The sequence below is a fragment of the Bombyx mori genome, chromosome 22 (assembly GCF_030269925.1).
Source record: "Bombyx mori chromosome 22, ASM3026992v2".
Taxonomy (NCBI): Eukaryota; Metazoa; Arthropoda; class Insecta; order Lepidoptera; family Bombycidae; genus Bombyx; species Bombyx mori.
Window position 1 is genome coordinate 7,367,446 of NC_085128.1, and position 14,022 is coordinate 7,381,467.

Here is a 14,022-nt window from a genome sequence, read left to right on the forward strand (position 1 = left end):
TATAGTGCTTATAGCTTACGAATGTCTCTGTTTAAAGAAACTTCTTAGGAAACCTATAGTCGAAGGATAAATTAAACAACCAATACATTCCTGCCTTTAAAAACGGCAAAAGATATTTCTTTTCTCTCTATGAATCCTCTAAGGATTCTATGAATTTTACCAATACACGTGACATGTAGCAATCGAACTCATCATGAGACATGATATCGTCTAGATTGTGAAGTATAGCGGCTGTTCCAGCCCTTCAAGCCGGAACGTAAGGAGGTATCGCGGCAGAAATAGGCAGATTAGTGGTACTTGTCCGGGCAAGCTTACTATAAGCCATCAGGAATTACGCAAATAATAGTTTATGCGACGTTGTTTTTTATCACACCGCATTCCTTCAACTCGGAAGTCATTCGTAAACATTTATTAAGTAGGTATTTAATTTCAACAAACTGGACCTGCCTACGGGATTTGAACAAAGACTTTATTGCGCCGTCAGACTCGATTACACCGTCTCGTCCTTTTTAGCCCACGGTGCTTTCTATACTAATATGGCGCAATTACGTTGTCTATGGGCTCCAGTGACCACTTAACATCAGGTGGGCTGTGAGCTCGTCCACCCATCTAAGCAATAAAAAAAAGATTTGTGGTGTCGTGGGACACCGGATAGGAACGAAGTTCCTTATTATAAAAATATAAATTTTAAGTTCTATTCGAGGTATAAGGTTATTTTTTGTACGTTATTACAAAGTTGAGTCGTACACTGTGTGCATTACTAATAAAAATCTTACGTTACGGACGATTTTTCCCGGTTAGGGTAACCCTCCGCATCGTCCCATAAGGAACTTCGTTCCAAAAATAATAATAATAATAAAACTTCAAATTTTCGTTCAATAAAATCCCAAGTTTTACAATTTAACGTCGTGTCCACAGCACTGGCGCATCCTGGCTGCCCGGAGGCACATTTACCGGCACGAACGTTCAGAAACCGGTAGCAGCCATCCAGCATATTAGCATATAATAATGCATTTGTATAACATAAATGTACATAAACGTATTACAAATAACGTTACATTGATTTTCTAAAACGTCGTTGACGCAAGATGATGATTTATCGTAAATACCAGTCGTGATTTAATTTATGTATCTTAATGCATAATAATATTAACTAGAGGTCCCGCAGTAGTCGAAATTCGACTATAATTAATTGGGATTGTAAGTTTGTACACTATTATGATTGTATTTTATACTTCTATAATCACAAATTTCGCCAAGGCTACACTATAAAAAAATATGAATAAAGACAAACAATATTTAAACAATTCTCAATTTGACAACAGACGTCAAGGACAAAAGTTTGTCAATAAATATTATGCATGCGTGTGTGCGTCAAATACATGGTATGTAGTGTGTGTAATGTTTTCTTTATTGATTTAATGTATCTTTTATGCATTATTTAAAAAAAATTATTAGCATTGTGCACTTCTCCTCTATATTCTCTATAAGTGTGGAAAATTTCATACTCCTCCGTCCGCGCAATTTTCGTAAAAAGGGATACAAAGTTTTTGCTTCACGTATTAATATAAAAATTTATAGTAATAGACCGAAAGCTATTGAAACCGTCAATTTTGTAACAAAGTCAATTCGGTATTAAAATAGAATAGGTAGTGCTGTAATGATTTTTTGATAAGATTAATTTTCGGTTTCAATTGTCACAAATCTATCTATCTCGTTGACGTTTTTCGAAGTTGACTATTGCCGATAGATTATATGATTCGCCATCAGTATGTGATGTGTATCAGTAGGCATTAGGCATTCTAATCCCTACATTAGGTACAGTTTGCAAGCTTATTTGGTCGGGCAATAATAAGATTCTGCTTTTATACAAATTAACTCGCGGTTGTTGTTTAATACAGCTTATGCTTGACGCTGAGAATATATAATTCACTTTATTATTTAGAGGAACTGTAGATATGGGACATATTAATTGATGACTAACAGGCTAGCTAGGTTAGCTCACTACCTAACATCATTCTTGAAAGGCGCCGAAAGGCGAAATGATTAGATGAAAACAAAAATGGCCTTCGCACCTATACAAAGACTATTTACAAACAACATTGTTAGGCTTAATGAAGATGTATCGAATACAAGTTTACATAACAATATCGTAGTTCAATGCAGCGGCGGAAGGCGAATGTTTCGAGTGAAAGTGCGGGAAGCGTCAAAACATACTGTATAACATCCAAATCTTAGTAAATAAAACATACATTAAAATCTAAACGAAACAGTAAAGATACCTAGGTAAATATAAGCGAATAAGCCTAGATTAACTCATTGAGAACATACATTATTCTTCAACACGTATGATTTGGTTGTATTATAGTAGTTTATTATAGTAATATAGCATTTATTGTTTGATTAAGTTATCAATAAACAACGAAGTTTGGAAGAGAAAAGTGGGGATTAAAAATTGAAATGTTGGCACTCGATTCAACTTGACGATTTTAGCGACATCTAGTTATAAACATCGATATTGATAACATTGAACATGTAAATAAAAAGCGCCACCTAGTAGCGTTTAACAACAACTTTCAAGGTTTAAGTTGGTCTCGGTCTGTCACTGTCACTGATCTTAGTACGAGAGCGTGGTCATTTCAAAGATGGAACTCGTTTCTTATTTTCCATTTTGTTTTTGTACCATAATTAACAAAATGTTTTTATTACATAAGTACTCCGTGAAACCCAGCTTAATTATATGTTGAAATGAGGTCCGCGCCACCTATCGTACGTTGATGACACTATTCTGGAAACCGACCAGAGGCCAACAAAGTCACAAATAAAAATTAATAACTATTGAAATTGAATGTCAATTGGTTAAACGATGAGTGATTGCAAACAAGACAAACGCAATATTCAGGAATTTAATTTCACATTAAAAAGAATGTAGATAAAATGTTTATGATTAGACACGTTTAATGTTAGTAAATTCATTTTCATTTAATACGACAGAATGCTTATTTTTTGAGAAAATTCCAAACTATCGGGTTCAAAATAACGGCTTTTAATAACAAATAAATAATAGTTTAAAAAAAACTAACAAAATACGCTTTTATAGAAAATCCGACTAAAAATAGAAAATAAATTTTAATAAATGTGAATTAAAAATAGTGTAAGAAAAAAATATTTTATTGTAAGAAAGCGTGTTTTATTGTAAAATTCTACTTTTATTATTAATTTTTCAGTTTTTAGTCGAATTTCAATTTTTCAATTTTTTTTTAAATATTGAATTCTCTTCGGTCCTTAATAAGTATACCAAATTTCGAGTTAATCCGACGTTTTGAAGGGGGTCAAAATCATGTTCAATGATTCCGTTACAAACATACTACATACGTCTGAAGCTAATAAAAGCGTATTAAAAACAGTCGAAAATCTCGGTAAGAAATTAACATTAGTCAAAACATGAGTAATTGAAGCAGCAGCGAGTAGAAATTACGTTCTTCCTACTCTCGCTTCGCAGAGCATGACGGACACGTGCCGATGCGTTCAGACCAGTTACACCTTACATCCAGGCCATGACCTTCGCGACAACACGTGGAAACAAGAAAAAAATGTGTGGACTTCCTCGGATTAACGTTTATATTTTGATTCAATTTTGTACTATATACAAAACAGATTTTTTAAAGGCAGGACTGTTTTCGAGAGAATTCAAAATACATCTATACTAATTTTATTATGATGGTTCAGAAAAATACTAAAAATAAGACTTTTGTTGCCCTAAGAGGTCTGATCGTCCGCCATGAGTTAAGTGGTTACCATATATAGACAAGTATAATGTGGGTGCTATCGCTCGTGTTGAGTCTTTGAGACATGAGCTCAATGTCTCAAATATAATGTAATAATGTTATCCACTCGTCGAATCTCTATATATCATACCACCAGTATATACTCGTAGTAGATAGTCATGCTATAGTGGATTCCGGTCATCGTTCTCGTCGAACCCGTCGCTTGCGACGAAGGGCTCGTAAATTAATCCACAGACACAGCCCATTGAGTTTCTCGCCGAATCTTCTCAGTGCATCGCGTTTCCAATCCGGTGGTAGATTCTGCGATGCACGGCTCTTGCTAGGGTTCGTGTTAGCAACGCCGTCAGGTTTGAGCCCCGTGAGCTCACCTACTAGTTAAGGTTACGCTGAAATAGCATCTCAAGGCTTCAAGCATCAGTTTAGGTAAGAAAAAAAAGTGGATTAATACGATGAAAAATACATTCGACTTTCATTTTGATACTGCTGAGTCTACTACGTCAGTTCTACATGTGATAATATTATTTTCACAATAATGACACGAACATTCGACCCCAGCCTCTCCTCGAGCTACCACTATTCCCGGTCTAATAAAATAGACCAAGAGTGGAGGAATGGCGTGCCTCCACTCCTGGTCTATTTTATTACCTAACCTCGCCCGCTCCTAATTCCTATCTTGTGTACTTATAGCAGTTGGTCCCGCCGTCGTCGCTATTTCTACTACTAAGTAATCATGAGTCCTCCTGGCTTTAAAGAGCGATTTAGTCGTTGCTCTAATCTAATGAAGACTTTGGTGTCTGAAGGTGGACAGGTCCGGGCTTTTTTAAAATTCCTGGACCGATGCCGGTGGTAGCGCGTATTGTGAGCTCGCACGGATATAATTACTTTTTTTTTATTGCTTAGATGGGTGGACGAGCTCACAGCCCACCTGGTGTATGTGGTTACTGGAGCCCATAGAAATCTACGACGTAAATGCGCCACCCACCTTGAGATAAGTTCTAAGGTCTCAAGTATAGTTACAACGGCTGCCTCATCCTTCAAACTGAAACGCATTACTGCTTCACGGCAGAAATAGGCGGGGTGGTGGTACCTACCAGCGCGGACTCACAAAAGGTCCTACCACCAGTATAACCAGTATAACTACAATCACACCTATTTCTGCCGTGAAGCAATAAAGCGTTTCGGTTTGAAGGGTGCGGCAGCCGTTGTACTATAAAACTGACAGTTAGAACTCATGTTGGATCATTCTCATCAAGGTGCCGTGAGTCCGTCCACCGATCTAAGCAATAAGAATAAACTCAATATATTTCATATATTCTAATACCTATTGCGAACATGATAGCAGAACACGTTATCTAATACCATATAGAAATTATGATCCACCTTGCGGGTGACATTGACAATCATTGTAAATTAATTTCAATGATTTATTATAATTGAAGCGCTCTGGCTTCTTGTCGATGCCAGGTATTTCATATCTATATATAAATAGGCAAAGAGAATACAGCTGAGTGCCATTTTCTCTTCTGTTTATATCGATTTTCTTTTATTTTTATACGTTAAGTAATGATTGACCCGCTTTAATCTATCTATCTATATATAAAAATGAATTGCTGTTGGTCAGTCTCGCTAAAATTCGAGAACGGCTGGACCGAATGGTCTTGAATTATTTGTGGAAGTCCAGAGAAGGTTTAAAAGGTAGATAAATATGAAAATGCTACGAATAAAATAAAAATATAATAACAATTTTGTTTTTCCTTTGATGTGTCCCCCCCCGTCGGACGGATTCCTTTTGTTTGTTTTAAATTTATTTTATACAAAAGCTTAGGTCTTTTATTTATCGATTGAGGCACTACGAAGTCTGCCGGGTCAGTTAGTTGGCAATAAAATAATTAGTATGTTTTGTTTAATAGTGAGAACTAGCATAAACGAGAGAGTGAGAGAATAGAAGAGAAAATGTAATACATAAAATTAATTTAAATCTTGATGTGGTCTGTGATTGTTGTCGAATATAAAACATCAGACAAACACTAGTTAGTATAAAGGTGTACGTCAGATTTATAGGTAAAATTTAGAATTGATTTTTACCCAGATACATAATGGCAATAGATAAGAAAATATATTTTATTGTTCGTAAACATGAGATAAAAATATATCTTTATCATAAATCGTGTATAAACCCATACATAGAAGAAGTATAATAATATCGCCATGACTTTATCATAAATTAATTCATATTTGGTTTATACGTTAATCGCTTATTGTAAAAAAAAAAATATAAAAATAATATACCGGATCAGCTACAATTTATTTCTTTTGGAATGTACTTTGAAGCGTAATAGTTCCAATACATATAATTTAACTGAATTAGCAATCCATTATGGGTGTCTCTATGTGCCGATTTTTGTTGTTACACAATACGGAATAGCACCACGTATTCGTACGTTTGTATGTTGAGACGTGGTAGCCATGACATGCTTTATTCAATTCAAACGCAACTTAAGGAGATCCCTTGTGTGGATTCATACGCCGCCCCAACGTTTTGTTTGTACAGGCTGCACATCTGAAGATAATTTTATTGTATGTGTAATTTTAATGTTCGCCATTCACTACTCGGAGGAAGCGAATTAACGATGTCAAAATTACGAGTATTCTATGAACTGAATGTATGACTTATTCTAAAAAAAATCATGTGAAGTACTTCGAAATTGATTGCATCACAAGAGGCGTTGCCTGAATTCCACGCATACTTAGTAAATATCTATTTACTGTTTATTGAGAATTTTATTATCTATTTGAGTGAGCACTGAACGTTTCTAATGGACTGAGTGTTTGAAGACGCGATAACAACTCATATAGAGGTCAAGTAAAAAAATTTATCGAACGCCTTCGAAGGCTATTAACATTCTTAACTTATTAATAAGTGCTGATCGAGTCAACTAACTGAAGTCACGAAACAAGAATCGCGGAACAAAATTTAAATGGGCGTGCGTTTTTAAACAATTCGTAATACACATATTTATAAACATGCAGTGATTGTTTTGTTTGAGGTTTCCGGAAGTCTAAGAGATGATTTTAACCAAAATCGGACCAGGATATGATAGCGCTACGTTCTCAATGCTATAATAACTTCCAATGTCCGAATCGAACTGGTTTTCTTAACGAACGAGTCGACATAACAAACTCGCGGTTAAAACTTTTCGTACAAATAATCAGGTTTCAAATATTTTGAACATAGATTTTTTTGAAAATGAATTTTTACTGTTGGTAGGACCTCTTGTGAGTCCGCGTGGGTGGGTACCACCACCCTGCCTATTTCTGCCGTGAAGCAGTAATGCGTTTCGGTTTGAAGGGTGGGGCAGCCGTTGTAACTATACTTGAGACCTTAAACTTATTCTCAAGGTGGGTGGCGCATTTACGTTGTGGATATTTATGGGCTCCAGTATCCACATAACACCAGGAGGGCTGTGAGCTCGTCCACCCATCTAAGCAATAAAAAAAAAAGATGAATTTATATAGTAGTATGTCGTTTGCTTGGCAAACTGCGTTCAGAGAAACAATATGCGAGTCGGCCCGAATAGCTCGAATAGCTGCACTCTCGCTTTGTTGCCAACGAAATGGAATCCATTGCCATTAGAAATTCAACTCGACATGATAACTTCATCGCTCGGAATTCCTTAAGCGTGTTGCGAAGCCGCCACGAATGTCATATTGTCACGCACATCGCATTTTTACCATCGTTCGACCGTTGGTATTTTCGAGCTTTCGTATTTCACACGCGTTACTGCATTATGTCAATGCCGAGATTGCGAATTCAGCTGGCGGTTATTTATTACATGGCCACTGGCTATTCGGCGTTCATAAACAGGTCACCCAAATATACGGATTTATGATGCTGAAAACAATATCAGTACTGTGACAGCTATAGTAAAGTGCTATTGCTAACCAATACGAGATTGCTCGTAGCCGTAGTCCGTAAGGCAACCTACATTCAGCATTCTTTTCGAAACCGTAACACGCCGCCTCCGCGTTCCGGATATAAACATGTGCACGCCACATTCACCCCAATATCTTCCGCTATAAAAACCATTTCATTACGATAAGTCCTTTTAAAGAATGCTAACTATTGCATTTGTAGAGAGTTGTTATACATTTACGTGCATAGTAACGATTGATTGATGTGGCGCCGATTGCCGATCTTAATAACAAATCTCAATAACAAAATTTAAAAGGGGCACTAACAATCACGACGAACGATAATATGAGTCGTCTATTATCAAAGGTGGCAATCTGTGCATTTGGCCAAAAATTTTTTATTGGTATGTCAATACAGATTGATTTGAATATAATCGTCTCCTTCAAAGAATACGGTTCAAAACCTGCATTAAATAAAGGTTAATAGTTAACCTGTTATTTATCTAAGATGTCGTTCCGAAGAGTTTTGTGACTGCCAATGGAATACAAAGTCAATAATTCGTTTTTCTGATTTACCAATCATTGTCCAAAAGTCAGATTGCCGGCTTTGATAATAGTCGACTCATATATATCGCCTAATTGAAAAGCCAGCTGTTAATAGTAGAATCATTTTCGCACACACAGAATGAGTACATTCACTGAAACGTCTTTAGGCGTTCAGCTTAGTTGGCCATACTATGTTTTGATAGCAAATGTTGATGATGATCGTGGTTTCCTTTTAAAGGTTTATTAAGATGTGGTTAATCGCAAGATATAAACATTTTTTCATAGCGATACGTTGTGTCTTCCCGTGGCTTTTGAAACAACCATTTAAAGGATTCATTGGAGATAAAAGAGCAGCGTTTTCAGATAACCAGCTTACTACCATCGCCGATTCACATTTAATGGTGGTATTGTAGAGGTATTAACCCGCACGAGTATGTAACACCAAGCTATTTATTCCTGTCGCAAATCAATTATGCTTTCTTTTTCGTTCTGTTTTTATTCAAGACTAGCTGACCCGGCAGACTTCGAAGTGCCTCAATCGAAAAATAAAATACCTAAACATTAGTATAAAATAAACTTTAAACAAATAAAAGGAATCCGTCCGACGGGGGACATATCAAAGAAAAAACAAAATTGTTATTTTTATTTAATTCTAATTTATCTATCTTTTAAACCTTCTCTGGGCTTCCATAAATAATTCAAGACCAAAATTTGCCAAATCGGTTCAGCCGTTCTCGAGTTTAAGCGAGACTAACGAACAGCAATTCATTTTTATATGTATATAGAGATAGATATAAAACCAAGTAATCAAAATGAATAATTTTATTTCTTTAAAAAAATAGTCGAATTGAGTCGAATAGTCGGTAGTACGAACTTGTTTACTGCTTATTCAGTTTTCGTTTTTATTCGTTTGGAAGTCGTTCTTTTCATAACAAGTTATAATCGATGTTTCGTGTAATGATCGTGTTTTACGCAGCGTAGTCGTCGTCGTGGTAAAAACAGAATGGAATTTGGTGACCGAGACCGGGGGGCACGCTTCGGCCAAATTCCTGAACGCTTTCTCTGGTGGGCGCCGCGACTCGGTGGGGAAGGCACGCGCTGTGCACCACACCGCACGCACTAGCGCAACGAAAGTGAGCGTGCAATATACGAACGACGCTGACGACGCGTTGCATAATTATTCGCTACCCAACCATTGTTTGTAAACACTCAATAAAACGAGAACATTTAAATTTGCGTGATTGTATTTCGATTAGATAGGCCAGGAACGCAGCAATAGACAAACGACATTCTTAATTTAAATTTCATATCTTCTCTTACAAATTTTAATTGCATTCCTTAAGTGTTCAATATCTTAATTGTAGTGGTAGACTTGATTTTATCTTTTAAAGTATTTATGTGTGTACGTTTTTTTTTTAAATCGCACGACTGTATCAAATAACGAATCCGCTTAACACAATATTTAGTACGACATTACATATTATTATGACTTACAGAGGGGTCTATAAAATATGTTTAAACATGTACATATATGTATATTTTATCTGTTTCAGGGCCATAGGTCGGATGGATTGTCAGGTGACGAGGTCTGGTATTTACAATTTACAAGACACGTATTTCGTAAGCAAAATTATTTTTACGATTTAATCAGATTACCAGATTTTATTTAAGTATTTAGCTCGGGTTTATTATTTCTGATTTTTCGAGAACAGTTTTCGTAGTCACGAAGGACTTTATCTATATATTAATACGTGAAGCAAAAACTTTGTATCCCTTTTTACGAAAATTGCGCGGACGGAGGAGTATGAAATTTTCCACACTTATAGAGAATATAGAGAAGAAGTGCACAACGCTAATATTTTTTTAAATAATGCATAAAAGATACATTAAATCAATAAAGAAAACATTACACACACTACATACTATGTATTTGACGCACACACGCATGCATATTTATTGTCAAACTTTTGTTCTTGACGTCTGTGGTCAAATTGATAATAGATTAAATATTGTTTGTCTATATTAATATTTTTTTATAGCCTTGGCGAAATTTGTGATTATAGAAGTATAAAATACAATCGTAATAATAGTGTACAAACTTACAATTCCAATTATAGTCGAATTTCGACTACTGCGGGACCTCTAGTTATTATTATTAGGCTTGATTTAAAAAATCGATATCAATGAACATAGAATTGTTGTTGCGAACAGAGTAACTATTTACAAATTACTACTTGAAAATACCTAGTTAAGAATAAATTTGTTTTAAACAAGTGAAGTAGGTAAGTACGGTTGATCCATTGTTTAGGTAAACGTATAGCCCGGACGTATCGGTTGACTGAGCCAGGATAATGTGGTAAACAATCAACATGACGGTCAACATCTGACGGTCACCATCATTAGATAATGAGGTTTCAATTGTACGATAACTCTTGTGAATTGCTTCCTATTATTTCTTAACTACCTAATTTTTAATGTTTCTGAAATACAATTGCTGGTACAAATACTGGTGGTAGGACCTTTTGTGAGTTCGCGCGGGTAGGTACCACCACCCTGCCTATTTCTGCCGTGAAGCAGTAATTCGTTTCGGTTTGAAGGGTAGGCACCCGTTGTAACTATACTGAGACCTTAGAACTTATATCTCAAGGTGAATGGCGCATTTACGTTGTAGATCTCTATTGGCTCCAGTAACCACTTAGCACCAGGTGGGCTGTGAGCTCGTCCACCCATCTAAGAAATAAAAAATAAAAAATTCACTCTTCAAGATAATTCAGTATTCTAGGATAGTCGGGTCTGTGAAAAACTAAAAATAGAATCTACTACAGTATAATTAAAGTTGAAATAAAACATTGTTCTTCATTCTTTTTGAAGTTTTTTTTTTCCACATGCCTATTCGCTGGTAAGTAGCCTAAGGGGCTGTTCAAGCATCTTGTGGATGAGGAGGTGAGCTCACGGGCTCAACCTGAAAGAATTTACTAACTCTAGCCCTAGCAAGAGCAGTGCTTCGCAGAATCTACCACTTGATCGGAATCACGACCTATTAAGAAGATCCAGCGAGAAACTCAGTGGGCTGTGTCTATGGGTTTCGCTCAAATTGGACGACAGTCCTAAGATGAAATTACCGAAGACACATACATAACACAAAATGAATGGAACTGTTTTATTACAGTGGAGATTATCAGCAAAACATCGCTCTTTTTCGAGAGTTGTTCCCAATACTTGGTAGGATTTGTTAGGCCATGTGTAGAATAAAAAAAACCGGACAAGTGCCAGTAAAACTCGTGCCTTGAAGGTCCCGGTGGCAAGCTGTTGCTTACGTATTGTGCGTGTGTCCCAAATATATTATGCATTACCCAGAAAACAAGTTTACTAACATCAATATTAATGTTAGTTAACTTGTTTAAGAATTTGGCTGTATGGATTATAATCCCTTTACATATCCAGTTTTACGAACGGAAATCAAAACAATTTAGAGATATTTATGTAACAGGAAAATTATTATAAATACAAAATAACTAGACAACGAAAAGAATACGTTTTTAACAACGTATATATTTTCTTTAATGAATTTTAATGAGAAACAAAAATTACTGCGATCATAAGCGATTTGGCCAGTCTGTTTTTGCACGTTAAAAGACAAACTAAGATTTGCGGTCGAAAAATTTAACTCCCATGCAGTTTTTTTTACGTGACAGTCGATGATTTAACTGCAAACGTAACTTTGTAAATAAAATAACAAAAAGTTTTTTGTGTCAGAGATACAAATATATTATAATTTTTAAGTTTTTCCTATATAAAAGCATTTCAATTTTCATGGTTTTATGTAATCGGAAGTACCCTTACAGGCTTGTGACTGATATATTGTGATTATCTAGTAAAATTGAGAAGCTTGACATTTTTATGACTTCCTTCCGTCTTAGACCTTTTTAGGTATTTCGTACTAATTTTAATTTAAAACCAGTTTCTGAGAAAACACGGTCTGAGTGTGGGACCGATAGACAACAAAGTCAAATTACTGCAAGGATTCAGTTTTTCCTTTTTCATGCGGACTCACAAGACGTCCTAAAATATTAAATAAATTCAATGTCATTGTCTAAATGAAATATATTCCCAGTTTTTTTTTTCGTTTTTGTAACTAATGATTCGATTTAATGAACATGATTGTAAAGTTTCTCTTCAGCCATACGTATTATGTTTAACATACAAACTGGCGCGTTCTCGGGAGACAATGTGGTTGGATCTGGAATGCAGCCTGCTTACAAGGCCGCGAACCGTCCTATATCTAACAACTAGATAACGCGACGTACATTCATATCAATTAATTTATATCGCATTTATGCAGCGTATCTGCGTGTATTTAAATGTAAATACAGTGGCGAATATTTTTACATAGGTGTTTCAATGTCTTTTATCTTTCAGAATTTCGAACAAGTCTAACTTTTTTAAATATATCTATACTCTATATAGTCATAGTTTCGACTGTGCCCAGTCTTTACAAAACTGCCCATGGATGTACCAATTTTATCATGTATTATGTGTGAAAGCAGTAGAAGTCAAGTTGCATTTAATTCGATGAAGAAATATCAAACAATCATTTTGAATAAAACGTATTTGTTATGACAAATATTTCGTGTACCTATATTGAGTGTTGTGTCCACTAAACAATGTCAGCTGGAATTCGGAATGCGATCCGCCTACAAGGCCGAAGGCCATCCCGCCGCTAGAAGATAATATGTGTCGTCGAATTAACTATATTTAAATTATTATAATTTCTATTGATTATTACGTAACTTAAAGTTGAGATCATTGGAGGTAAAAGAAACCATTTAAAATTCTTTTTTGACTTATACAACATAATTAGTATTATAATATAACGAGGCATACGTATATCCTGCGGTATGTGATCCGCGAAATCACGAACACATTCAAATGTGAGTTACGCAACAGTAAAAAACAATTTCATAAATTTCCTTCGGCTGTGCCAGTAAGGATAAGATAATTAAACTATAATCCTTACCAAAACTATCGGAGTCGCTGACAGGATAGGCAGGACACGGCTGCACCATGGTGGCAGCTCGTGATAACACATCCAGGGGAGTTTCGACCTTCTCCATTGCTTATCTGAAATTTATATTCGAATCCTATTAGAGAAAGTTTCACTTTCTTTTATTACAACACATTACAAATAAATTTAATGTGTCCTTAAGAGTTTTACGGCAAAATTAATTTATATCGTCAATGAATTATAATTGATATATCAACATTCCGCTATCAAAATAGGATGCCAATAAAATTGCAAAAATGTAAACAGATTAAAGTGTTGGAATGCGGACCGTGACTTAACATTGAATCTCGATTATTTTGAAACAGTCTGGCCGGCGCTGCGAAAAAAAAAACATTCATAAATTAAATAAGTATCGCAGACCGAGAGTCATAAAGGCATACGAATACCGGAGCAGTGGAATTTCCTGACGGCACGTTAACGGCTAGACGTTGGACAGACGTGCGCCAAGTCTTACAGTCACCACGTAAATAAGACAGGAGTCAGATGATCAAACAAAGAGTTGTGAAACGTGGCAATTGGCCGCATACCGCGCACGTCGCGGGAACGAAGCCAATGCTCCACTGTACTCCGGATCCGATATGCTCCACCAGACAATCACTATTATCATCACTATTTCATAAAATTCGAATTACGAAAAACACGGTTTACACCGGAAAATATTTTCGTGTTCTCAACTTATTTATAAATTGAGAAATTAGCCCCAAAATTGAG

General features: G+C 35.8%; 1 protein-coding gene across 3 annotated transcripts in view; it reads right to left on the reverse strand.

Moving 5' to 3' along the window:
- LOC101738724 (transcription cofactor vestigial-like protein 4) overlaps positions 1-14,022 on the reverse strand; it is a 31,339-nt gene that overhangs the window by 12,270 nt on the left and 5,047 nt on the right. For 2 of the 3 annotated variants that reach the window (XM_038018900.2, XM_038018898.2), the window contains exon 2: positions 13,264-13,367. In XM_038018900.2, coding sequence (XP_037874828.1) covers positions 13,264-13,360 — 97 coding nt within the window. In that variant the 5' untranslated portion in view covers positions 13,361-13,367. Of the gene's footprint in view, positions 1-13,263; positions 13,368-13,697; positions 13,858-14,022 lie in introns of those variants that run through there. The other variant, XM_038018899.2, reaches the window with a different exon arrangement.